The sequence below is a fragment of the Nicotiana tomentosiformis genome, chromosome 5 (assembly GCF_000390325.3).
Source record: "Nicotiana tomentosiformis chromosome 5, ASM39032v3, whole genome shotgun sequence".
NCBI lineage: Eukaryota > Viridiplantae > Streptophyta > Magnoliopsida > Solanales > Solanaceae > Nicotiana > Nicotiana tomentosiformis.
The window spans coordinates 14,153,866-14,179,035 of record NC_090816.1 but is presented as its reverse complement, the minus strand read 5'-3'; the positions used below and the strand labels follow the sequence as shown (position 1 = coordinate 14,179,035).

The 25,170-nt window shown below is 38.0% G+C and overlaps 2 protein-coding genes across 3 annotated transcripts; both read right to left on the bottom strand.

The window, feature by feature from the left end:
* Positions 1-994: 994 nt before the first annotated feature.
* On the bottom strand, positions 995-5,752 carry LOC104098105 (uncharacterized). Of its 2 annotated transcripts, XM_009604765.3 has the most exons (7): positions 5,439-5,658; positions 4,396-4,481; positions 3,992-4,135; positions 3,776-3,884; positions 2,929-3,052; positions 2,337-2,652; positions 995-1,265 (listed from the first exon to the last, which is right to left on the bottom strand). In XM_009604765.3, exons 1-7 carry the CDS (start codon positions 5,560-5,562, stop codon positions 1,161-1,163), a joined length of 1,008 nt encoding a protein of 335 aa, XP_009603060.1. In that variant the 5' UTR covers positions 5,563-5,658; the 3' UTR covers positions 995-1,160. The 2 variants fall into 2 exon arrangements, with proteins under 2 accessions (XP_009603060.1, XP_070058109.1); XM_070202008.1 differs by lacking the exon at positions 3,992-4,135 and having other exon boundaries at positions 5,439-5,752.
* Positions 5,753-6,375: 623 nt separating this feature from the next.
* On the bottom strand, positions 6,376-9,790 carry LOC104098106 (uncharacterized). The gene is made up of 3 exons (XM_009604767.4): positions 9,497-9,790; positions 9,189-9,354; positions 6,376-7,013 (listed from the first exon to the last, which is right to left on the bottom strand). The coding sequence occupies exons 2-3, from the start codon at positions 9,318-9,320 to the stop codon at positions 6,564-6,566; spliced, it is 582 nt and encodes a 193-aa protein (XP_009603062.1). The 5' UTR covers positions 9,321-9,354; positions 9,497-9,790; the 3' UTR covers positions 6,376-6,563.
* Between the last annotated feature and the right edge of the window lie 15,380 nt (positions 9,791-25,170).

The window sequence follows — 25,170 nt, the reverse complement described above, 5'->3', positions numbered from 1 at the left end:
TGAAGGATGAAGAACAAAGTATGAAGATTTAAAGGAAGTCTTGGTAAAAACCTGAAAATCACTATGAAGATTTAAGGATCAAAAGATGATGGCATGAAGGTTTGAAAGAAGTTTGATGATGGCTAGGAATCTCGAAGGTAAAAGCTTGGTCGAAAAGTAGAAAAAGAACAAAGGATGGAAGCTTTTATAGGGAAGCAGGCGATGCTTCGCATTCGAAGGCAACCAGCCGATAATTGACACGTGATCGAGGTCAGAACGACACGAATGATAGGACGTTTCGGCTCCTTCGTCGTAACGTACGGAGGAAGGAACTGGAGAACATCTATCGTTTCCCACCGTTTCGGCAAACCTATTCTCTGAGAAATGAGGGGACTATCTGTATATGGGTAAAACCGAGTGTAGTGAGTACCCCAATTTCTCGATGAGGCAAAACGAAGCAAGGACATAATTGCAGGGAATCGAAGCCAGGAGCCTCTCGCATCAAGGCCCGAGCAAAACGCATGCCCGTGGAGCCATCGAGACCACGCCCCCGGGTCTGGTTCAAGTTCCAAGACCTCGAAGAGCATTATCGAACGACCACACACGATTAACAAAGGTCGTGATATCTGTATCCAACCGAATATCACGGCGTGAATCTCGACCCGTATCAGCGGTAGATTAGTGATTAGCTAAAAGGAAGATTTTACCTTTTTTAAAATTGTACTTGGGGTAAAACTCCCCTACTGTATAAAGGGGAAGTTAATTATTCATTAAACACATGGTAACACGCATACCAAGGCAATTTACATTTGTTTTCTCTATTCCTAAAAGTTATTCAAAGTTCTTACTTTTGTTCATAAGTTCTTCATAAGTGTTGGCTCGGAACTGAAGGCAGGCTTCTTATTAAGCTTTCAACCGAGTCTGAACCCACTATCATCATTGGTTTGACTATTTAGTCTATCTTATATTTGCTTATCTAACGTCATTAATCGTTTGTATTGAATTAACCCACATATCTTTAAAACTGCGTATAAATTCAATTGTTATCCAGTTTTAAAAGTAAACAATGCACATAAGTGTAAAATATTGAGTTCAAAGTAATAGTCCCTTGGAGATCCATAAGCTTGAGCCAATATGGAGTTTAATCCCTCTGTTGTTTTCCTTTGTCGACACCTTCAAGTTTATAGAAGTCCAAGTGATTCCAGCTGCTGAACATTCTCCTGTGGCAATCGCGGCGGTGACCAATCATTACCAGCCACCTCGCCAACGTCCTCCACAACATATTCCTACACAAGAATTAGGATATCATGAAATCTTCATATAATCATATAATCATTTTGATTTATTTATTAAATCAACAACCTAATAAACAGCTTCATAGCCAAAAGTGTTGCATACCATGAATGAGTACTGAAAAAGAAACTGAAACTTCAAGTATAAAAAAGTAAAACATATAACCAGTGGCGAAGTCAGGAAATTCAATAAGGGTGTTCAAATTTGATACACCCTTTGCCAGTGGGTGTTCAATAAAGGCTATGCAAGGGTGTTCAAAGTCTACTTTTTTTAGCAATAACAAGTAATATTTTACCTTCTACACTATAATTTTTCAGTGAACGTTGTTCAATTGACCACACATAGCTTCGCCCCCGCATTCAGCCCCTGCTTACGAAGTTCAATTTAAAGTTTCCATTTGGTATTGACAATGATTAGGAGAGACTTTTATCTTGTTGCTTGGCTTTCGTACAGAAGAACGAAAGGAGAAATCAAAGCTCTCTAGTTGGGTCAAAAATACTAGCATGCAAAGGAAAGTTGCCCAACAATGTGTGTCTTAATTTTATATAGAAATTATAGAGAACATTGGAATACCTTCAGTCAATATAGGAACCGAAAAAAGAAAAGGTTTGGCAATTTACATCTTGCAGTGCTAAACATAAATCAGAGTATAATACTTCCTGATATGCTAATATCTGTATATTTTCTACCCAATACTAACAGAGCATTCACGCCCTTATGCGACAATTTCTTAGATTACATCAACTGCCACCTTTGTGCACGGACAGCTTACCCCTCTATGAGAAAAGGATCAAATTTACCTTTCGTTATAGTTTCTAGTTTCTATCTAAAATTACCCATGTTGTTATACAATTGGATCAAATATACCCCTTCTCTGTTAACATTGTCCAATGTGGACGAGTAAACGTGATCCAATTGTATAACAGCAGGGTATTTTTAGACAGAAATTATAACGGAGGGTAAACTTGATCTTTTTCTCATAGCAAAGTGACAAATTTAAGCCTTTTCCCTATATACAATGGCAAATATTTTGAAAGAGAAACAAAAACAAGGATGTAACTTACCTTTGTCAGTATTCTTTTCTCAAGTATGTGGTAGCGTCGCTGCCAAATTCTCTGTCCAACCATTGTAGCAACCAAAACACTGTAAAACATGCCAAAGATGGCAAACACTCCTAGCACAATTACAGCTACAATTAATAATACTGGTATCCCAGATTCACCTTCACCTCCAAAGCAATTCCCACATTCACATTCTGTGCAAGAATGATTCCCGGAGCAACATTCACATGTCGTGTTCGAACAATTCTCTGAGCATATGTTAGAATCGATGCAGATATAAGTTGTACTTGTACGATGCGTATGACAGTTCTCACACATTCTGCAATTATATGAAAAAGGAAACAGTATCAAATGAACTCCATTTCCTCAAATGTAGCATGCCAAAAGAACAAAAGGATCAGAAAGAGAACAATTCTCCAGCAACTACAGTTCAAGATGTTAATGCAAAAGATCGAAAAGAAACTAAAAAACTAAAGATGCAAAGACAATCAAGTCAACAAACGGTTACCAACTTGTACGCAGCGCAGTATTAAGGTTATTATGATCTGGAGGCAAATAATAAAAGTTAAAAGAACATAAAACACATGATTTGTACCCAGCGCAAGAGCAACAAGACAACAAATTCTGGCAGGGCTGACCCAATTCATCGCGCACACTTTCATCAAAGCAAGTTAAGAAACAACCAGATATGCCCATCAACGCTAAAAACAACAGTGCCCCTGCACAAAAGCCAACCAATAGCAATAAAATGAACTCTTGTATCATTTAAGAATCGCTATGTACTGAAAATAGTAAACTCAGAATTTTGGATGATGCATATGCATATTAAGAAATATATGCATCAAGTGCTCACGCCTCTTTCATCATGATTGTTCCTACTGTTTTCTATTATCATTTCTGTTTGTTTCAGTTGGGTTTTTTTTTTATAACCAAGAAATTCCTGAGTTAGCTCCTCCAATCCCAACTGTACTCACAAGTCCAAAACTCGGGGGAAGTGAGAGCCCGCCCTTCTACTATTCTCCCAGTTAAATACTAAGCTTTAGTCATTGACAGAGTTTAAGGTCGTGGCGTGTACCTAACCCACACTTTATGTATTACGCCCTTATCACTGAACCACAGCCCTGAGGTTTAAAACTTTGGAATATCTAAGTAGATATTGTTTATCTCATATTCTTCCATCACTCCCAAACCAAATCTCATTTACCAAGGCGACTAAATAAGACATATAAACCCAAAACCAGCAGGGTAATCAGGTCTTTGGGGCCTATTGGTACCGAAGTTACATGTCAACATGGATACGTAACAACTGTATCTAACATGTGGTCGTTTTTTACATCAATCTGGATTGGTCATCCAGTTGGACAAAGAATATTAAGCAGACATAATAGCATTTCGACATACATGCATAAACAAAAATGCTAGTGCGAATGAATATGTTTTACCGCATATGTAATAGAAGCTTAGTTCGCTGCCAAATCCCCAATGCAAACGAAGCCATGACTTCTGATGTGTATCAATCACATATACTAAATATCCCAGTGAAGCTATAACCTGCAAAACAGAAGGTTAGTGATCAGTTGAAGATATTGTCCCCAGTACTATTCAAGTAATTATCAAGAAATGAAGAAAAAAACTGTAGAGAGGGCAACCCCACATACAAGTTGAACTGCGAGAAAGATGACCAAAATGTCTGTGGTCACAAAGAACCTAAATTTTAAGGTTCGCCATTTTCTATGAAGATCGTTAACTCTCAAGTAAAAGGGAGCCTCACAAGTTGTACAATGGGAAAATGCAAATCCTTCCTGTAAAAAGACAACTTTAGAGAACAGGTATATATTCATTCTGATAATTAAAGCTTATGGGTATTTAGTAAGACGTTCCGCCAGCAGTTGCACATACAACAAATGACAGCTTGTAAGCTCACCAATCTGAAAGCTATTCAAGCAAGATACAAGTACAAACGAATACAATTTGATTCCTGATCGTAATCTTTAAAGCATCAATGCATGTCTTATAAGTCCCAAGTTAAGGAAAGCTTAGAGGTAATAAGGCTAAAACATACCTTCACAGCACGCCATTGATCAAGGCATTCTCGGTGAACATACTTTGATGTACCCTTGCACTTACACGGTGCAATAAAATCCATGCCTAAAAAGGAAAAAGTTAAAACAATCATAAGTATCTTGCTTCTCATGCATCAATAAATTCATTAACCAAAAAAAAACACTAATATGCTTTGAACATAACAAACAAGGAAAAACTCAACAAGAACCATTCAGTAAAAGACGTTATCTGCATACAATAACCAAAGAAGAATTTAACAAGAAGCATTGACCAAATGATAACATGCTAACAACTCCTTTCTGTCAAGATGTTTTTCCCTTCATTCATTTGATCTGAACAATTTCAATCAATTAATCAACTTTTTTACCTCAAGTGCAAATCAAGTATTTTTGTTTTTTCCCATAAATAACCCAAATTACTTAGGCTTGACTTTTATCATAGTTCGACTAATTCTTTATGAACTTTAACCTACTGCAACCCTCCTCCTTTAACCAGACTTGGAATAAGCTATGATCTGTGAATATATGTTGAGTTCAATCTGACTATTTCGAATAGAATAAAAGATGTGTGATATAATACACAATGCAACTAACCATCTTCAACCAAACTAAGAGTACCACAACAAAACAAACACCACATCTTCAAACACCCCCCCCCCCCAAAAACCCCCACATGTAAATTTTCGTTCAGTTCAGCCTCTTAGTAATACAGTAACTGCACTTGGGCTGGCTTATAGCTTGAACAGGGGCAAACCCGGTTACTCGGTTCCTATGCAGGTGGAAAATAGCAGGTACTCGTTTGCCCAGTTTGCCGAGCAGTTGAGTACAAGATGGTCCAGACATTACAGTTATCCAAGGCGAGGAGGGGGGCCACATTTGAAAGATGCAGAATCCACTCAATTAAACCATAAAGAAACTACCTTTACACTTAAAATCAAATAAGAATCCAAATAATACATATAAACCAACAAATATTTCAAGCAAGAATTGAAGATTTTCACAAACCCATGAAGTAAAAATGAAGGGGTTATTAAAAACTCACCATCAGTTTCAAGGCAAATACGGCATTGGATATGGTCAACGTTACCAGCTTCAAGGTCCACCTTGCTGGGTTTAGCAATCAAAGGAGGGACTAAAGAAGAAGAAGAATCCAAATAATGAGCCATTTCTTTTGACTTTTTGCTTTTCCCCTCCAATTATCAACAGAAATTGATAAAGAAACTGTACTTAGATAAATTGAGTCTTCATCGTCAAGTTTTCATTTACTGAATTTTAAATTAATAACTTATATATATATATATTTAATGGATTCTTAAAATAAATATAAGATTTGGACTTAAACTACTTGCTTCGGTTGAATTATAATTATAATTCTAAAAAGGAAGAAATAAGGTTATCCCTCCTAAAGTCAATAATATTAATCATCAATAGAACTTGGAATGTCAAGTCTACGGTGATTGGTAGGTCTTTGCCCCTATTCGTGAACGTTTGATAAAGTATACCGAGTCCTCTTTATTAATTATTAATGAAATGAAATTAATCTATTGCTTGACTCTTTCCAATCAATAATGAATTCTATTATCTCTAGTTTGCTAAGTTTACATCTAACTGGTTGGGACAAAAGTTAGAAGGTTGTAATTAAATTTACTCAGTATTGTTAATTGTTCTTTTCTCCTAGGGTATCTTATAAATGTCAATGGTTAGGACTTAGGAGTGTTTATCATTAACTTAACCCAATATTGTCACATATTATCTTTTTAGTGAAAGTTGTCTGAGGTGGCTAAAAAATTTGGGTTTTTCCTGCAGTGTAAGGTGCTACTTTGGGACCATGTGAAAATTAGTAGATCTTCGTGCAGTTTAAAATTTTGTTCTTGATAATATTACTCAAGTTTTCGACAATTGATTTGGTTCATGATCTTCTGGACTAGGACTTGAAATTTCGAAGATAATGCAGAAACACCTTGGCTTATCAATCACCATTTTCATGAACTTAAGAGTGCTTCACTTATGCCATAACTCGAAGTTCTAAGGTACTCTAATGGTGTAAGAAACAGAATTAAAGTACAGGAAGGTGTCAAACTAATACACCATGGTATGCCAATCTAGGCAGTCGTTAGGGTACAAAGTTGCACATTATGAGAGTTTGGAGGTCATAGTGATTGATAGTTTACTTCTTCCTCTTCTTTGGTGGCTGAAGTTCTTCTTCTTCCTCGTCCTCTTCTTCTTCCTCGTCCTCTCCTCCTTCGTCGTCCTCGTCCTCGTCCTCTTCTTCAACAACTTCTTCCTCGCCTTCATCTTCCTCATCATCATCGTCAGGGTTATCTTCTGCATCATCATCATCATCATCATCGTCGCCTTCTGGTTCATCTTCTCCCTCGTCGTTTTCGTCTTCACCATTCTCTTCCGCACCACCTGCCTCTCCTCCCGGACCTTTCTTGGAGGCACCCTTATTGTTGTTGGGGTTAAAGTGCTCCTCACTTTCACCATCTTCATCTTCATCTTCATCCTCGTCCCCGTCTTCGTCACTGTCGTTCTCTGCATCAAGAGGCTTGCTTGGGCAAGATGTGGGATGGTCACCTCTCATTTTAGGGTTCTCCGTAAGTAGCTTCAAGTAGTCCTGAAAGTGTGAATGTGAAAATTGACACTCTGATCTCGTAGTCATCTAGTTTGAGCCATGAAGGGAAAAAGAAAATATACTGTATGAAAAGAATAGGTTTCAAGGGTATTGGATATAGCCTATACCTATTCTATCCTAAAAATTGGTCTATTTTACTTATCATCAAATTTATACCAGAACATATCAAATCAATACAATCTCAAATTGAAAAACATCCTATCAAACTGTTTGATTCAAACATTAGTTGGTTGTTTTTTTAAAAAAAAAGAATTAGTTGATTGTTCATTATTTTGGTGTTTTCAATATTCACAAGATCACCGAGTTGAATACGGAAACACTAGTCATTGCCAACTTAAGTGTGATATTGACACGTTAGTGTTGCTTAGTCTGAGTTGACATACTACCAAAGGCCAAAGGAAAAGTTGTATAGTCTAACAGTCTAATACGTAAAACTGATAAAAATGGGAGCGTTCTACTATGACCAACAACTACTACTACGCTTAAATCGCAAGTTGGGGAAATGTCCTAATATAACCACATCCGTAAAAATCTGGTTGCTCAATGGACATATTAACCGTGGTAGTAACTAGATATGATTACCTATTTAACAGCTTTTGCCAGATCTAATGTGTGGACCCAGATTGATTTCTTAATTGGGCTAGAACCAACATATATTTCGAATAAAGAAATAACCAGATTTACAACAGCTAATTGAAAATTAGTCATAATTTTAAACTAATCGAAATTTAGTTACTTTTTCATGCGAATAAAATCTAAATAAAAAAACTCTTAAAAATTCCAACATAATATGCAGGAGTTCGTGTTTCAACAGAGTACTTTTGTCCAGATTTTATCTTCGTATTACATGGTGCTTACTTTTCAGTCTATTTTTCAATAACCACCCCTAAAAATGGATATGCCATTGCCATATCCATCCTAATGGGTCAGACTCTTCAGGCCCATCTCCTCTCAAACCTACCTGTCCATTGGCTTTTGATATTTGCAGATAGCACAACTAGTGGAATATAGTGTCTATGATATATTCCAACACCACTTTTCACAAAAGATACTTATTCCATCGTCGACTGGACCTCAAATGAGTTAGATTGATGTGATCGACGACGCTAAGTGGGCATTTGGACATAATGGTAAAATTCCAAAGTGAAATATATTTGAAAATAGAGTTCTGACAAAAATATAATTTTTGATTGTTTTGAAATTTTGTGAGTGAGTGAAAATTTTGAAAAATAATTTTTTGTAGTTTTTTAAAATTTCAAAATTGATATTCAAGTGAAAATTGGAATTTTTATGAGCAAATACTAATTTCGAAAAAAGTAAAAACAAAATCGAAAAAAAAAAAAAACCTATGTCTATTCGGGCTCTAAAATTGAAGCTTCCAAACGTCAATATATTCTTCCTTTCTTGTATCTTGCTTTGCATTTTTATCTTTTCTTTCTTGGCTTCTCTACCCAGCTACCAAAATGAAGCAGCTTTCTACCAAAATGAAGCAGCTTTCTACCAAAATGAAGCAGCTTTCTACCAAAACTCGAGTAAATTAAATGCATAAAGAGTTACTCAGGGTATCTGTACTAGTGAAAAGCAGAAATAGTCAAGGTGCGACTCAAACTGCACCGACGCCACTATAATTCAAAAATAAAAACAAAAAAAGAATAAAGAAATAACACCACAAGCAACTTAAAACGTTTGTTCCATAAAACTCAGAGATCAGTTCCTCATCAACACAAACCCAAACACACCTGGATCGGGCCTGGCCTGACCCGGCCCAAAACAAAGAAAAGAGAACAAATGAAAAATCATAGAGACCACTAGTGCAATTTGATCAGCTCTAAAGGACCTCTAAGTTATTAACCCTAACTTCGAGTAGATCTAGAAACTGGCGCATGTTAAGAAAAATCTAAAAATTAACCATACGGCTCATTTTAGCAGAAACCTCTATACTGGAGAATAACAAAACTAACAATATGCGCAAGTTAGCATACGCAGAACACTTTAAAAAAAAAAGGGACGGCGCATGTTAAGAAAAACTACAAATCGACTGTACGGCTCATTTTAGCAGAAAGGATAAAGAAAAGTAACCATGGGCGCAAATTAGCATACACCAGAACACTAAAAAAGGCACAACGTCTGCTCAACATGAAGTAAACGTTATAATACCTGAGTGAGTGTGAGAAGCTGAGCTTTGACTATCATAGATACTACTAGCGAAACCACCAAAGCCTCGCCGGCGTAGGATAGCAAGTTCTGACTCATTATAGCGACGTTGACTGGACCACCGTTAGTCTCCATCGGTACGGTTCGCCGCAAATACACCAACCACCACCTGCAATAACACACCGTTGCAACAGAAGAAGACGACAGAACTCAACTATTTTTCGGAGCTTATTATGTCCAAAAAAAATAAAAATAACTAGTGAAAAAAACAAAGTTGAAAAAGATTTAGCAAATCGGAGCTAGAAACTTACCAGAGAGATAGATCTGAGCTTGGATGAAGCAGATCGGAGAGTTTCAGAAGCTAAAAGATGAAAAAAAATCAGATTAGAAGCGACGTTGATTTCTGACCGTCCGATCAAGCAGGGAATCAATAGAGACCCAGAGATTGTGATAGACAGAGAGGACTCTTCGTTCTGGTGCGTTTGGGTGAAGGGGAGGGTGTTACTGAGGAAGCTGCCCGTAATCTCTCTACAAGGGTTCGGGCAGTTAGGGCAGTGCTTTTCTCTGAAAATATCAGGGCGGTTGAGTCTGCCCGAATTATTTTTTGACAAGTTTCGGTCTTAATTTAAGAGTTTATTAATTATGGCGTCGTAAATAGGATAAAATTATTAAAATTCTAAATTTTGTTAGTAAATGTTGTAAATTAAGATAGCTCGGTAACTCAAAATGAGGAATTAAAGTTATAATTTGCGTTATCATAAAAGGAGAGGAAATGTTTTGTTTCAGAGCAGAAGATTTGTTTCATGAATCAGAGTTGGATAACATATTTAGTTTTTGAACATATTGTGTCAGTGAGATTAAATGTGCTCCAATTTAACAATACTTAAGGGACTAAATATGTTCATGGTTATATTTGAGGGACCAAAATAGACATACCCTCAAAGATAAGGGACAATATTGGTCAAAAACTCACTCAAATAAATTAAATGTTAAGATTGCAAATTTAGACTTTACAAATTCCATTTTCCTAAAGAAATAATCTAGGTGTCGGGGAAAAATTGTTGGTTTTAAGTTCTGCCAAAAGTGTATGTTATATGAATTTTTTAAAGTTTTTAATTAACACTTAAAATAGATTAAATATAAACTAAAAAATTATAGTTGAATGTTATCGAAGTTGTGTAAGATTCAAAGAAAAGAATGTGAAAATTAAAGCAATTTATTTTGACTATCAATCCATAACAATATATTTACATAATTATATCAAGAAACTCTTTATTATAAAACATATTTTATATAAGTTATAGTCGGGGAAAGAGAGAGAGAAAATTTACAAAGTATCAAATGATGTTATATACAACAAATGAGCTTGCAAAACTTTAGCCCACACTCTTGATATATCCTTCATTGAAAGTGTTTAAGTACTAGAGAACAGATTAGCCCTACAAAAACTATTAAGCTAAATCTAAAACAAGCTTTAATAATAGGGATTTTTACCTTCCTATACTATATATGAAACATATTTACCCTCCCTAATTATGTTTTAACTTGGTCTCGTCGATGGACTGGAGCGGCCTTGGCCATTTGGTTTCCTTGATGCGGCCGATGGCCGATACTCATTACATCAACATTGAAGTTAAATTTAAATAGTCTCGGGGCGTCTCTGCCCCCAAATGATCTCTCGAAACCGTTCTTACTCGACATGCCTCGATTGGTAGGTCCTTGATTGCTTCTCTTGTCGTTCCTGGTCGGGTGCCGACCAGGTCCGTTTCTCCTTCTAGCCGAGCTGTATGGCTGATTCCGATCTCGGGTTGCCCTTGGCTCCTGATCCATAATTCCTTTAGACTTGTTGTTTGCTCTATTGGGGTAAACATACCCCGAGAGGGGCCCCAGCTGGTCTTCCTCGACTCTGATCTTTGACTGGTAACTGTTATGAACATTGGTCCAAGTAACCTCGGGTACTCCACCAAGTTTTGCTTCAATTGTTGAGAAGCAATAGAACTTCGGGGGTTGATCCCCTGCTTGAGTCAACGCCTGAACGGCTCAATTATGTGTAATCTGGGGCAGGTCTATCCGTTCCATCTAGAACCTCGACACGAATTCCCTAAGCATCTCGTTGTCCCTTTGCTTGACTTTGAAGAGGTCCGATTTCCTCGTCTCGACCTTGATAGCATTGATATGAGCTTTAACGAAGGCATCTACAAGAATAACAAATGAATCAATAGAATTTGGAGGTAAGTTTGGACTTTAACGAAGGCATCTACAGGCATAACAAATGAATCAATAGAATTTGGAGGTAAGTTATGGTACCATATCATTGCCGCTTTGGATAAGGTTTTCCCAAATTTATTCAACAACACCGACTCGATCTCGTCGTATTCCATGTCGTTGCTTTTTATTGTGCACGTGTAGGAGGTTACATGCTCGTTTGGATCTGTGATCCCGTTATATTTGGGAATATCGAACATTCGAAATCTCTTCGGAATCGGCTTCGATGCCGCACTCGGGGGAAAGGTTTCTGAATAAACTTTTTGGAATCCGATCCTTTCAATATTGGAGGCGCTCTCGGGATCTGATCGACCCTTGAATTGTAAGTTTTCACCTTCATATCATTTGTCTCTATCTTCTTTTCGCCATACTCCACCCGTTTTGTTAGTGCTTCAAGAATTTTCATCACCTCGGAAGTCTCTCCGAGTCCGAACTCATATGGTTCTACGACGATCTGTTCATCTCTTCGAGCGTCTTCTCTAACCCGCTCAGGTTTGATCGTGTTCTTTGCATGATTTTGAGTGCAGTTGTGCTATTGCCACTTGATGAGCTTGTAGCATTTTAAATATCAATCGTAAGCTTACTCCATCACCTTTCCCTTCGGGCACTTCTAGAGCTAATGACCGGGGTGCTCCGCGCATGCTATTCTCGGGATCACATAATTTTCACTAAAAGTTTTTTTCTTCTGGTAAACTATGATACGTCGTTGATACCGGGTGGGATTAGCGCCGTAATATCCGGTTAAGGGCGGATTTTCGGCCCCTCTCTTGTCCTTTCCAACCGTCTTTCCTTTAGTCTTGGTTCTTTATTTTGCTCGAATTTGATTCTTTCCATATTTGGCCGTGTCCGGTTCTTGGGCCATCATTCATCCTCCCCGAGCTCTGATCTATGGGAGCCCTCGGCTTTACCCGAGGTCATATCGGATCGCACTGTCCTCTCGTTTCTTTATCGGGAGTAACTTTATCCCCAATTTTACCCGTACACGCTGTATATGTACATCCAACCAAAAAAAGGAGTGTTAGAAGGACAAAGGACCATAAGAAGTGTTAAAAGTTGAGGAATGATCTATGAAATCGATCCCCAAGTTAGAAAGTGAAAATTAAGCACTTGAAGTTGAAGGGCAGGAGAAAAAACACTTACACAAAATTACCATCATTTTTTCATTCCAATTAACAGCACTTGCCTCACCAGGAGCCACCACTGCAAAGATGAAGAAACGTTATTTTAGTGATGCAATTCTTAAACTGTTATAACCATTTAAGAAAAACAAGGAACAAATGATAAAGAGCAAAGCAGAACCAAAATTACATACAAAAGAGACTGTCAAGTCGAAGACAGTAAATGCAGGCAATTACCGAATTACTAGCACAACGTTTCCACTATTGTCGTTTGCCACCCATTGCACAATTCGAATAGTTTGAAGACTATACTTTGCTTCCATTTTCAGATTATCAGGTATACATCCTAATTCCTAAGCATTCATTATGTTCAAAGAGATAGATTTATTTTTTGAAGAAATGATAAAAGTAGAGAATTATTAGGTAAGGGAGGTGGATGGTGTGAAAACGGTATGGTTATATAATTTTTGAAACTTGTGACTTTAAACATACTATACATTTGTGTAACTAAGAAACTTATAGCTAGAATCACATGAGCTGAGACGATTAGTTTCAGTAGTCGATTTAAAACTTGAATTTTTTTGTAAAAAGTAACAACAACCAATTCACTCATCTCGTATGTTTTTTTCAGTTAGTTGATCCACTCAATTCCCCTACGTGGGACCGCTTGTTAGTAGCTAAATTGGACTATTTTCTTTATCTCTTTCTCCCTTTTAAGAATCGGAATGCATGGCATTCTTTGCAAAAAAAAAAAAAAAATTACATGATACTTTAATTATTAAAACATCTATTATATAGCATTCTAATTTACCAAAAACGTTAATTATATAGCATTCTCCTGGTTAGATGGAGTTAAAGTTAAATGTTGAAAAACTTACATGGTATATGTTTGATCAAAAATATAGATCTTGGTTCAACTAATTAAATTTATACAAATAAGGATTAATCTTGGTTAATAATAATATCATAAAGACGAAATTCTCGGTAATATGAAAAATAGCACATAGATCTATTCCGAAAGTTATGATGATGCACAATAATGACAATATTCAAGAACCCAAACAGAAATAATATAGCATTAAATAATAATGAATAACAATAAATGACACTTATGTAAATAAAACGAATGAGACACTGGAGAAAGGATGAAATATGTGGACCAGAATCTTAGTGAAAAGGTTGTTTTTGTAGGCCTGCAATAAGGCAAGATTCTCTCTATAAAGTTAAAGTGTATTTTATAAATGAATCTCTCTCCCCTCCTATCATTATGTCTCTTACTATTTATAGGGAACATATTCCTAGAAATCCTAAATAGTACAAGTGCAGAGAATATCCATTAGAATATTCTCTTTAATGTCATATCTTGAAATTAGCCGTTATAACTTCAAGGGTATTCGACATTGGCATCGATCTTTGATGACTCCTCGACCTCAGTCCTTGCTGACTCTTCGACCACAACCTTCATTGTTCTTTAAACTACTTCGACACGTGGCGGCCTGGGAATATTTAGCTAATGCCATCCTGACTTAAGTATTCTTGAGATAGAATTTGACCCATACAGTTAGTCCCTCCGCTTATTGAGGCCGACTTCGCGGGCAGGTTCGATGAGTGGATCATGTTGTTGTTGGTCGAGCTAATCAAACGGACTACACGAGTCGTGGTTGTTACGACAAGCTGGCGACATGGCCCTCTATGGGCCGCACAATTCAAATGTTTCGAATTTCCTGGGTGATTTACTGGAGTTATGTTGTCCACGGGTTAGGATGACATCATGATGTCATGCATCATTATGACGCATATTTCCGATGCGTCGCTTTGTTTCGTGTGTGACCTTTGTTTAGAGTTGCTGCTTTGGTTATGGTGCCAATCATGATGAACTATTTTTTGGTTTTGGTTCCATGAATTTTATAAATAGAGATCCTTGAACTTGATTTTGGAGTTTAAACCCTCTAATTTCGAAACACTATACCTTTCTCTTATTCTCTTGTTCTCTGTATTTCTTTTCTCTGTTTCATTGACCTATATTGTTCCTCATTCCCTCTCGTTTGTCACTCTCCTCCACTAACGTTGAAGCATGTCTAACGTATCTTCTGATGCGGGTTAGGGGAGTCGTGTTGCTCCCTTGGTAGTGGTGTTCCCCTCCCATGGGGAGAGCGTTTCTGCCATTACTGAGGATGAAACCTTCCCGTTGGCGGAGGAAATAATCCCACGCAACGATGACGATAAAGGAATTAGCGGAGCTCAAGGCCAAATTCGGTCTTCCCAATCATATCGAGTTGATCCTGGCCGATGGGGACACAGTACAGGAGCCCGAAACCAAAGTGTGGTCTTTTTGGACTCAAATAACGAAAATATGTGGAAAAAAATAACTGATTACCATTTTATATATAGCACGGTTATTTATCATGTTATACCTTAACGATACGTTTATCCGTTAAAGTATAACGCATGTAATATATGTGCTATACTCAGTATTTACAGTTATAATAATTGACTGCATAGCGCATCAATGATATGCGCTATGCATCCTTCACTTTTCTCCTTATTTTTCTTGTCTTTTGCATTATACGAAGTAGTATTTGTTTCACTATTAAACAATCTAAAATCTTAAAGCAAAATTTGCCCTTTTGTTCGAAGTCAAAGAGAAGATATCACTTTACCAACTTCTTGCGACTAACTTCTTACCAACAATATGTTGCCAACCCATTACTCGAAAGTCGAAACTCATATTCATTCAGTTAGTGGCATAATTCTTTTCGTGTCCTATGATAATCAACAAAAAGATCATGTGAAATTAGATAAATAAAAGTAGGGGCAGGTGGTGAGGAAGCTCTTATTTTAAAAAGGTAGAGATATATTTTTGAAAAAATATTCTCACATTTTAACGTCCACATACTCAAATCCAAGAGTAGAGTAACTCATATTCAAGATTTAAATTGAGAAAGCAGTTGGTGTAATTAGAGAACTTGTACACGTCAACGTCAAAGATTGTGATGGAATAATAAGTATTTTTTTCATCTTTAATTAGAGGTCTCGCTTTCAACCCTGGGTATAAAATCGTCTTTGGTAGGAAACGCTTTACCCCCAAAGTGGGACTTTCCGGCACAAATCTGAATTCGTCAAAGCCCCAAAGCAAGTATTAGATATCGGGTGAGAAACTATTTTTTTTTTAAACTCGCATGAAGCTAGCAATTTAATCTCTCTGTCTGTCCGTAAATATGACAATTGATTGTTTTCTAGTTATCCAACAAATAGGATGAGCTGAATATTGAGAGCGATGATCAAAATAGGGAAAACAAAAAAACAAAAAAGTTAAAGTGTGCAGAAAATTAAAAAAAAAAAATTAATGTGTATGTTAGAATTGAGGGGATTATGTGCTACTTATTTAAAAGTTGAAACCCATTATAAATTTTTTCTTTTGTAATTATATATATATTAAGTGATGATATCACTGTACTTTAATTTGATCATGACATAACAATCTTGGGAGTTTTTTCAAGGCTTACAATCCCGTTTAAAATTATCTTAATTTTGAATTATAATAACGTTACCTCAATACCTTCTCGGTTAAGCTTGTGGCACAAGGCTTGCCTAAGTTTGGAACTTGGAAGTTGGGACTTTGGGTATTAATTATTTAGTCACTTGTAGCCATTTCCACAATCCCATGGTCTAAAAAAATTTAATGCTTTGTTAGTTTCAAACTTAGCATATAAAATATATTTTTCATATATAAATTTATTCGGTATGATTCGATATTTTTTCGGTTTATTTTTATAAAATTAAAAACCTACCCTATTATTTGGTACGATTATAAATTTATATAAAAACCTACGATTTTGTTAAAACAACCTTAAAAATCGACTTTAACTGGGTTGGTAAATTTGTCTTTGAACAAAAAGACAAATTTTGCTTTAAGTGAATCAAATACTACTTATGTATAATGCAAGCGACAAGAAAAATAAGGAGAGAAGTGAAGGATATATAGCGCATATCATTAATGCGCTATGCAGTCAATTATTATAACTGCAAATATTGAGTATAACACATATATTATATGCGCTATACCTTAACGGACAAACGTGCCTTTAAGGTATAGCGCGGTAAATAACCGCCCTATATATAAAATAATAGTCAGTTATTTTTTCATCTATTTTTGTCGTTTGAGTCCAAAAAGACCACACTTTGGTTTCGGGTATTGCGCCCTCTACACCTACCCCTTCCAAATTGGCTATTCTTTCCCCCTCCTTCCGCTGGTGGAGGAGTTTTGTTGCCACTACGGCGTGTCACTGCTCAGCTCGCACCATTTGTTTATAAAATTATAAAGATGCTCACTAAGTTTGCCGAGCTGGCCGGGGTTGAACTGATGCTGCGACACCTAATACATTTATTTGCCCCTAGATTTTATAGGGGAACAATGTTGAACCTTTGCCACCGAAGGGGCAAAAGCCTGGTGGTAAAAATGGACGACAAGGCGAGTCATAAATTCTGGTTTGACTTCTTTTTTGTCAGAACCGAGGACGTTGTGGCTAATATCAACGGTTTCCTTGAGGCTTAGAACTATACTCGTAACTACCTGGTTTCTACTCTATGTTCGGTCATGAATTCTGACTTCTCGCCTTCTTCTTTTGCAGCCAAGACCTCGCCTCCTCCTTTGGCCGCTCACATCTCTAACTGGGTCAAGCGGCTCCTTCCCCATATCGTAGGAATCCACAATTGGCCGAGTTTCTTCAAGAGATTCAAACTTGTTCTTCCTTCGACAGGTGGTTTCCTTACTTTTGACTGTGGCTTGCTCCCATTGTATAGATTTGTTTTGCTAACTTGAGGTATTTTTCTCAGGCGATGGGTCTTCTCGGAGAAGTCGGGCACCGATACCTTCTTTTCGATGGAAGGCTATTGTGCCCTCAGCTTCCGTACCGGTCGCGACTTCCATGTATTTCGTACAGGTCTCCTCCTCGACTGTCGAAGTTTGAGAGCCTGTTTCCGTTCCACCTGCTGCATCGACTCAACTTTCTTCACTAGTCGATGAGGACGACTTCTCTCTTGACGATAATGGTTTAATGCCTCGCAAGAAGAGATCTGTGGATGTGGGGGAGAGAGGCCGGTAGCCGTAGATTTGGAGGATTGTGTCTTTGTTCTTCGAGAGATGGCCACAGTGCATATTAGAGAAAGCCCCGAGGAGGGCCCCGAGGCTCCACACTTGGAAGAGATGAGCATGCATCCTGCGGAGGACACCACCGAGGGAAAGGTGCATAATGACAACCCTGCACTTCCGAGACAATAAGGGGCCTCATCTTCTGGGGTCGCGGCGAAAGTTTCTCCTATGACTGAAGTCAAAGGGAAGGTCGTCATAGAGGAGGATGTCGAATCTGACTCTGACATGGACCCAGATGAGCTGAGAATGATCGATGAGGGGCTCACTCAACTAGAGGTGAGGTTGGAAGGAGGCTCCAAGACTATTGCGGTCCTAATGGATCGTAATCTTCTTGTGAATACCAAGGAGATAGTCCCCTCCCTCGGTCCTCTTTGTTCTGAAATTGAGGGTACGACCCTCGAGACTATAAATGACAACACCTTATTAAACAACATTGCTGGTCTCACCCTTCGGTTATGTACATTTGTTGTCCGTTCGTTTCCTTACGTTTTGCTCTTTTCCGTAGTCTCTAATCCCTTTCGTTCATTTTGCAGATGATCGTTCTGGATATCGAGAGTGCTCGATGGGAGCAGAAACATAAATACATTTATGTGAAGTTGAAGGATAAGTATTTCAAATGTCTTGAGAAGTAGCGGAAGCTCCATTGTCGACTCCGTGAAAGCGGCAATGTGCGCCAGCTAAGGGAGGATTAGAAGAAAAGGGATGAGGATATGATGTGGGTAGTAGAAAAGTGCAGCGTCCTAGAAGGGACGTTGAGGAGCAAAGAGGAAGAGCTTGAGCTTAGTAGAGGGGTAGAAACCCAATACAGTCATCTCCAAGACCAAGTGGTCCTGCTACGGAGCTAACTTAAGGAGTGTTAATTCAGGGCGGAGGCTTTTAGTGGCGAGGTCGCTAAGAAGATGGAGGAGCTAGAGAAGGTGGAGTCCGCTCGGTCAGAGGCTCGAAGGAGGGCGAAATATCTTGAAGTGGCGAACCGAACTCTTTGTTCTGAACGAGAAAATGATTTGTCGATGGCGAAGCTTAATGAAGAGCGACTTGACGAAAGGATTAGGGAGCTAAAGAAATATACCTCTAATCTCTATGACTGGGTTGCCGCTCTGGAGGCTGAGAAGGCCAAATTACTTGTGTGGCCTTCTTCATCTACGACTTCTGGCTTCCCCAACGTTCCTTGCGAGTTATATGAAGAGTGGATTCATGCCAAGGCCCGACTAGACGTTCTGCGTGAGTTACACATAGCGGGTTTTATTCCTGTCGTGGACTTTAAGGATGCTCGGGTCAAGACCTGTGAGGCTCGGGTCGCTTGTGGCTATGACCCGACTATGCCTCATCCTGGTGAAAAAGGTGGGGATGACGAGGAAGCTATAGATCGTCTTGTGGACGAGGCCTAGTATAATTCCATATACCCTTCGTGCGAGGATGGGGAAGACATTGGAGGTCAGGCTGACAAGGGTGTCGCAGGTCGTGATGGTGGTGGCCAATAGTAGTTTTTTGATTTTTCTATCTTTTTGTGTACTTTTTTTGGCGTCTTCATGAGCCTTTTGTAAGAAATTTTTGCTTATAAATATCGGAGTTGGTTTTGCTTTCATCTGCACCTTTATCTATTTGTTGTGGTTTGTTTCTGCACTTTTCATGTTTCACTCCGTCGTACTTTTGTTGTTATTGTATACATCAAATCTTGTCGAAATGCGAGAATGGTGTTATTCGAACTTGGTCAAATTTTCTCCCTTTTTAACTTGCGGCCGAGGGCCAGTGGGTGTTCTTCGAACAGGGTCGAACTTGACCTTTAGTAAATCGAGGTCGAGGGCCGATAGGTATTTTCGAACTGAGCCGAACTTGACCTTTTATTTAGATCGCGGCCGAGAGCCGATAGGTGTTATTTGAACTGGGTCAAACTTAACCTTTTATTAAATCGTGGTAGAGAGCCGTTAGGTGTTGTTCGAACTGAGTCGAACTTATCATTTTATTAGTCTTGACCGAGGGCCGGTAGGTGTTGTTCGAGCGAGGTCAAACGTGACCTTGTATTAGTCGTGGCCGGGGGCCGTTAGGTGTTGTTCGAGTGGAATCGAACATAACCTTTCCGTAGTCATGGCCGAGAGCCGATAGGTGTTGTTCGAGCATGGTCGAACATAACCTTTTGTTAAATCGTGGATGAGGGCCGATAGGTGTTGTTCGAACATGATCAAACATAACCTTAACACAAAAAAGGTGTCATGATAAACGTAAGTTTCTTATTACTTCGACTTTTTGCTTTGGTTACATACTTGTAGAGAGTTACAAATTTTGGGTGTTGGTTGGCGTTCCAGTCCCAGTCTACCTAGTCCCTTCATTGTTTGATTTGGAGAGTATCGAGGAGTCGAGCAATGAAAGAGTAAAAATGGTCCCTCCCCCGCGTACTTCGACTCGAAGTGCTTCCTTTGCCGCCTCATTAAAAACCTCCACTATTAAAAAATCTGGTTTTAGCGACGGACAAATTCTGTAGCTAAACATAAAAATCCGTCGCTAATATCATTTAGTGACGGATTAGCGACAGATTATCAAGAAATTATGCTAGCTACAAGCGAATTAGCGATAGATTAGCGACGATGTTTGTAGCTAATTCCAGTTTTTTTGTAGTGCTCCTTGAGAAAACCCAAATAGGATAAAACTCAAGTAAGGGAAAAATAATACGACTTGGGGGACACTTTCTCTTAGAAGTTGAAGTATTTGAGATGGATGATGTTCCAATTGTTTGGTAATTGCTTTCCTTTTATTGTCTCTAATTGGAATGAACCCTTATTTGTTTTGGCTGTGATTTTGTACGGACCGTCCTAGTTTGATCCCAGTTTGCATTCCCGTGGGTCTTTACTGGCTTGAGTTTTGGCTTTTAGCACATAGTCATCGACTTTAAGCTGCCGGACCTTTGCTTTCTTGTTGTAATAACGTTCTGCTTTCCATTTTTGGGCAACCATTCTTATGTAAGACATATCTCTTTGTTTGTCGATTTTGTCGAGTTCCTGCTTTCTACTCTCATCATTACCCGTACAACTTTCGTAGGAGTACCTTAGGCTGGGTTTTCCGACCTCGACCGGTATTACTGCCTCGGTCCCATAGACCAAAGAGTAGGGCGTCTCTCCTGTGCTCATCTTCGAAGTTGTTCGGTACGCCCATAATACTTCTGGCAGTATTTTCGAACCACACACCCTTGGCGTCTTCGAGCTTTTTTGTTACACCCCATATTTTTGTACATAAGAGTATGTCATAAGACAATTGATGTAAGCTCAAAAATGAGATCATTTTTAAAAGTACATAAAGTTAATCATCTTACCTTGAAAGTTACAAATCTTTAAGATCATGAATAACAAGTGCCAAGAGGGTTGGAAAGCTTAGAAGCTAAACGAAAAATAAGTTTCGCCGAAAGTCGATAAGTTTGGAATGTTATAACATGTACTTTGGGGTGAGACTATGGTTCTTTACATGATAATGAGGTTATGTTATAAGTTATTTTAGTCGTATGATAGTCGGGTGTTACGTTTTGAAGTCAAGCGAGTTGCAGAACAAAAGTTGGCAAAGGTCATCACAAGTTACATTCATAGTGTGCTGAAAATTAGGTAAAATGTAGCAGAGCTTTTCTCCTAATATACTTGGATTTATAGGATTATCCACATATCAAATTGAATATCTAAGAATCTAGGTTCTAACGCATTAAACCGTTCGTCGATACGACATCGAAGTAGAGAGATATTCATATTTTTGCAAGACTGTGCAAGTAGCTTCCAATGGGACCCACTTAGGCGATGGTCGACCTACTTCACTTTAAAAACGATTTGGACGACCTTTATTTCTTATTTTTCAACACAACCTAATTCCTACACTCCTCCTAACCCTCCTAAACCGATACCATATGGGTTTGAAGTGATTATACCATATTTCAACATCAAAAGTTAGTACTAGTGAAGAACAACACCTCTCTGAGGTTGTGTTGTCATTGAGGATAATTGTGGGCTGTGTTTGGCTGAAATTTCAAGTTGTTGCTACTGGATAAGGTGAGTATAACAGCCTACTAATTGTTCTTAAGCTTGCTTGTATGTTGGTTAAGTTGTAAGGATGATAAACTACAAGATAATATTTGGATTAGCTTGAGATGTTGTTGTTCTTGATGTATTGATTTGAATATTGCTCTTATGGACTTTAAGTGGATGGAAATTATGAAAAATAATTTGGCTATGATATTGTTAGTATAATTATATTGGTTTACGTGTCAATCTTGTGAGGAAATTGGTAGCTAGAAAAGAAATGTCGATAAAGCACTTGGAAGTGTTCCACAGTGATGTTATCTTGTGTTAGGCTATTTCGGATAACTATGAAATTGACTAAAAGGTTGAAAATCCTTTAAAAGGTATTGGTTATTATACTGGATATAATACTAAGTTCAAGAATGAATGATAATGTGGTTGAAGGGTGCTAAAGGGATTCAATCCGAGCTTGCCGCTTGTCGTGATAAGTTGATGACTTGTTAATAAAATATTTTGTACCCTATTGTTGATGTTGATCGTATTGTATTGCCCTGGTTATTGTTGTTGGTATATGGTATTGGAGGAAGCCCTTGTTACAGGAGAGATGCTGCCTAAATTTACATAAATGAGCTACTAGTTTAGGTTGCAGACTTAGACTTTACTCAGCATTGATTTTGAGTTGAGTTGTTTGAAATATTGCTTGGAAGGTATTAAGGAGTAAACAGAGTTAAGGTATGTTAAGGCTATCCCTTCTTTTCTTTTGGCATTATCCATATGATAAAAACAAAACGAGCAAACACGCAACTTTCACAAATGACTCTATTCTTAGAAGTACTAGGGGTGCCTTTGTTCGTGATTCCCCATGCGTCCTATTATTATATCGTCAGTTCGTGGGTCTCAGAAAATACGTTACTTGATAATGTTTATTTCATGATATTAACCGATGGCATATTGATCTTATGACATCCCGAGAGATCTTATTGACTTACTTCCTATGTATTGCATTCATTTATACATATACATTAACCCATGACCAGATGGCGTTATATATGCGTATATCATATTTATATGTGTTATGGGTAAAGGTTACGGCGTTATATATACACCACCACCTAATCAGCTGGTATACATTGATGATTTCGCCCACTAAAGCTGAGATGATATGATGGGATGCCCTCAGGGGCTTGATGATGTTTTGTATGCATATACCTATGCATTATATGACATTTATATGCATATACATGACACTATAAATATTTCATGATTCACTGAGCTATTCAGACCTACAGGTTGAGTCCCTTACTCCATGTTTCTTTCATGTCTTTTATATACTATTTTTCATGCCTTACATACTCGGTACTTTATTTGTACTAACGTCCCTTTTGCCTGAGGATACTGTATTGCATGCCTGTAGGTCCCGATAGCTAGGTTGACAGTCCTCCTAGTAGGCTATTAGCTAAGCGGAAGGTGTTGGTGCACTCCACTTGCTCTGAAGTTGCCTATTTTGTCAGTATGCTTTGGACATGTATAGATTGGTATAGCGGGGCCATGTCCCAACCTTTTATGACATTTATGTACTCTTAGAGGCTTGTAGACATATGCCATGTATATGGATGATTTTATGACCTTGTCGGCCTATATTTTGAGTGTACAAATGATCATTTCGGTCCTATAGGCCCGTATATCACATGTATAAGTTTGTATTCCATGTTGGGCCGTTCTATGTCAAGTATTCCCTTATGTTTTATCCTGGTTATCTCATGACGAACTTTCCTGCTCATTTACCCATGATAGTATGATAAGAAAGATATGTTACGTAGGTACTCGTTTGAGTAAGGCACTGGGTGCCCGTCGCGGCCCATTGGTTTGGGTCGTGACAAAACTTGGTGTCAAAGTAGTTCTTTCCTAGGGAGTCTACAAGTCGTGTCTAGTAGAGTCTTGTTTATGGGTGTGTTGTGCACCATACTTATAAGCATGAGGCTACATGGCATTTAGGACTGTCACTCTTTCTTCTTATTCTAGATCGTGTGGTAGAGCTCAGTTGTAAGAATTCAAACTCCTAAATTCTATTTTATCTATAATACAACGATACCTACATCCAGAAAGACAGTTGGCAAGAGATTGAATGTGGTTGTGGAAGAGTTGAGTCAGAGGAACTCAATTTTGCATCATGCTTATGTTGAGTAAATGTGAGTTCATCAACAGATCATGTGTGTACTAAGTCGTGTAAGCTTCTTGATAATGAGCCATAAGGCATGAATATCTATCCACCCATATGATAAAAAGCAATAAGAGAATCAGAAGGTAGATACAAGTTTCAACAAGTAAAAGAATCAATGTGAAGAAGGGTACGAGGTACCCAGTTAGTGAATGTTATCAGTAATTACAATTCAGGCAGAGAAATATAAGCATTCTGAGTTACTTTCAACAGTAATAGAGATATATACAATTGGCAACACACATCTCAGTTATGACCTATGGGATCTAACAAATATAGTTTAAGAGAAGAATGAGATATCAGGACCCAACTGTGGTTAGAGTACCCAATATGGTAGATGGATTGTTATCATTAGCTAACATTTCTGAAGGATAGTGCAAATGTGATAATAGTTCTCAATGTGAGACACCCAGATGGTGCACTCTAGAATAGTACAGTTAGATATGAATACTAGACTGTTCAAAAAGTTCAGAAGATAGGCAGTGGAATCCTAGAAGGGAAAAATATTTACATTAGTATGACTCCCGTCCCTAGTGAAAAAAAAAGAGAATGTTAGGCGTACCGAATAACCAGTGAGATGAAGCAAGGGGAGCTAAAAATGAAAGAAAATTTTGTTGAATTTTTCAGAATAAAGTGATAGACGTAAATATTAGCTGGAGAATAAAAAGAAAGTAAATGAAGCATTATGAGTAAGACAAGTGAAGGAAAAGACAAGAGGTGACATGCCTTGAGACAATAAAATTGTATAAGCCATAAAGTCATACCCTCATTTCGAGAAATGAGTTGGTGACTCGAACGTGATTACCAGGAGGCTAAGTTAGACGACGGAGTAATAGAAATCAGTATGGGCTAGTGAACAAGATAATATGAACATGAATTAGGTATCAGAAGATTTGATAATAGTTGGCATCGTGAGAATTTCAGAGATAGAATCCCGGCAATAATAGAATGGACAACAAAAGAATAACCTTTAAAGTTTATTCAGGAAGACGCTTCCCTAAAGTAAGCACTGTGAGCAGAGTTAAGCTTAAAGGACTAAGTGCCAGTTACACTAGGTTTCACCCTCGTGCATAAGAAATTCAGTTATCCTTGGTAAAGAAGGGTTACCGCAAGGCGAGTAAGAGTCAGTGAAGATGTAAAAAGATGGCAAAAATGAAGAGGTAAAACATTTATAGGTAAATCTTCATAGCATTAAATGTTAGTACTCCTCTAAAGGGGGGAAGATGGTGTGATATGGTAT

Coding starts and splice junctions, on each gene's coding strand:
- LOC104098105 (XM_009604765.3), bottom strand. CDS start 5,562: ATGGCTCATTATTTGGATTCTTCTTCTTCTTTAGTCCCTCCTTTGATT. Junction 4,482..5,438: donor TATTTGCCTTGAAACTGATG/GTGAGTTTTTAA, acceptor TTTCCTTTTTAG/GCATGGATTTTATTGCACCG. Junction 4,136..4,395: donor ATCAATGGCGTGCTGTGAAG/GTATGTTTTAGC, acceptor GTCTTTTTACAG/GAAGGATTTGCATTTTCCCA.
- LOC104098106 (XM_009604767.4), bottom strand. CDS start 9,320: ATGGAGACTAACGGTGGTCCAGTCAACGTCGCTATAATGAGTCAGAAC. Junction 7,014..9,188: donor AGCTTCTCACACTCACTCAG/GTATTATAACGT, acceptor TCACACTTTCAG/GACTACTTGAAGCTACTTAC.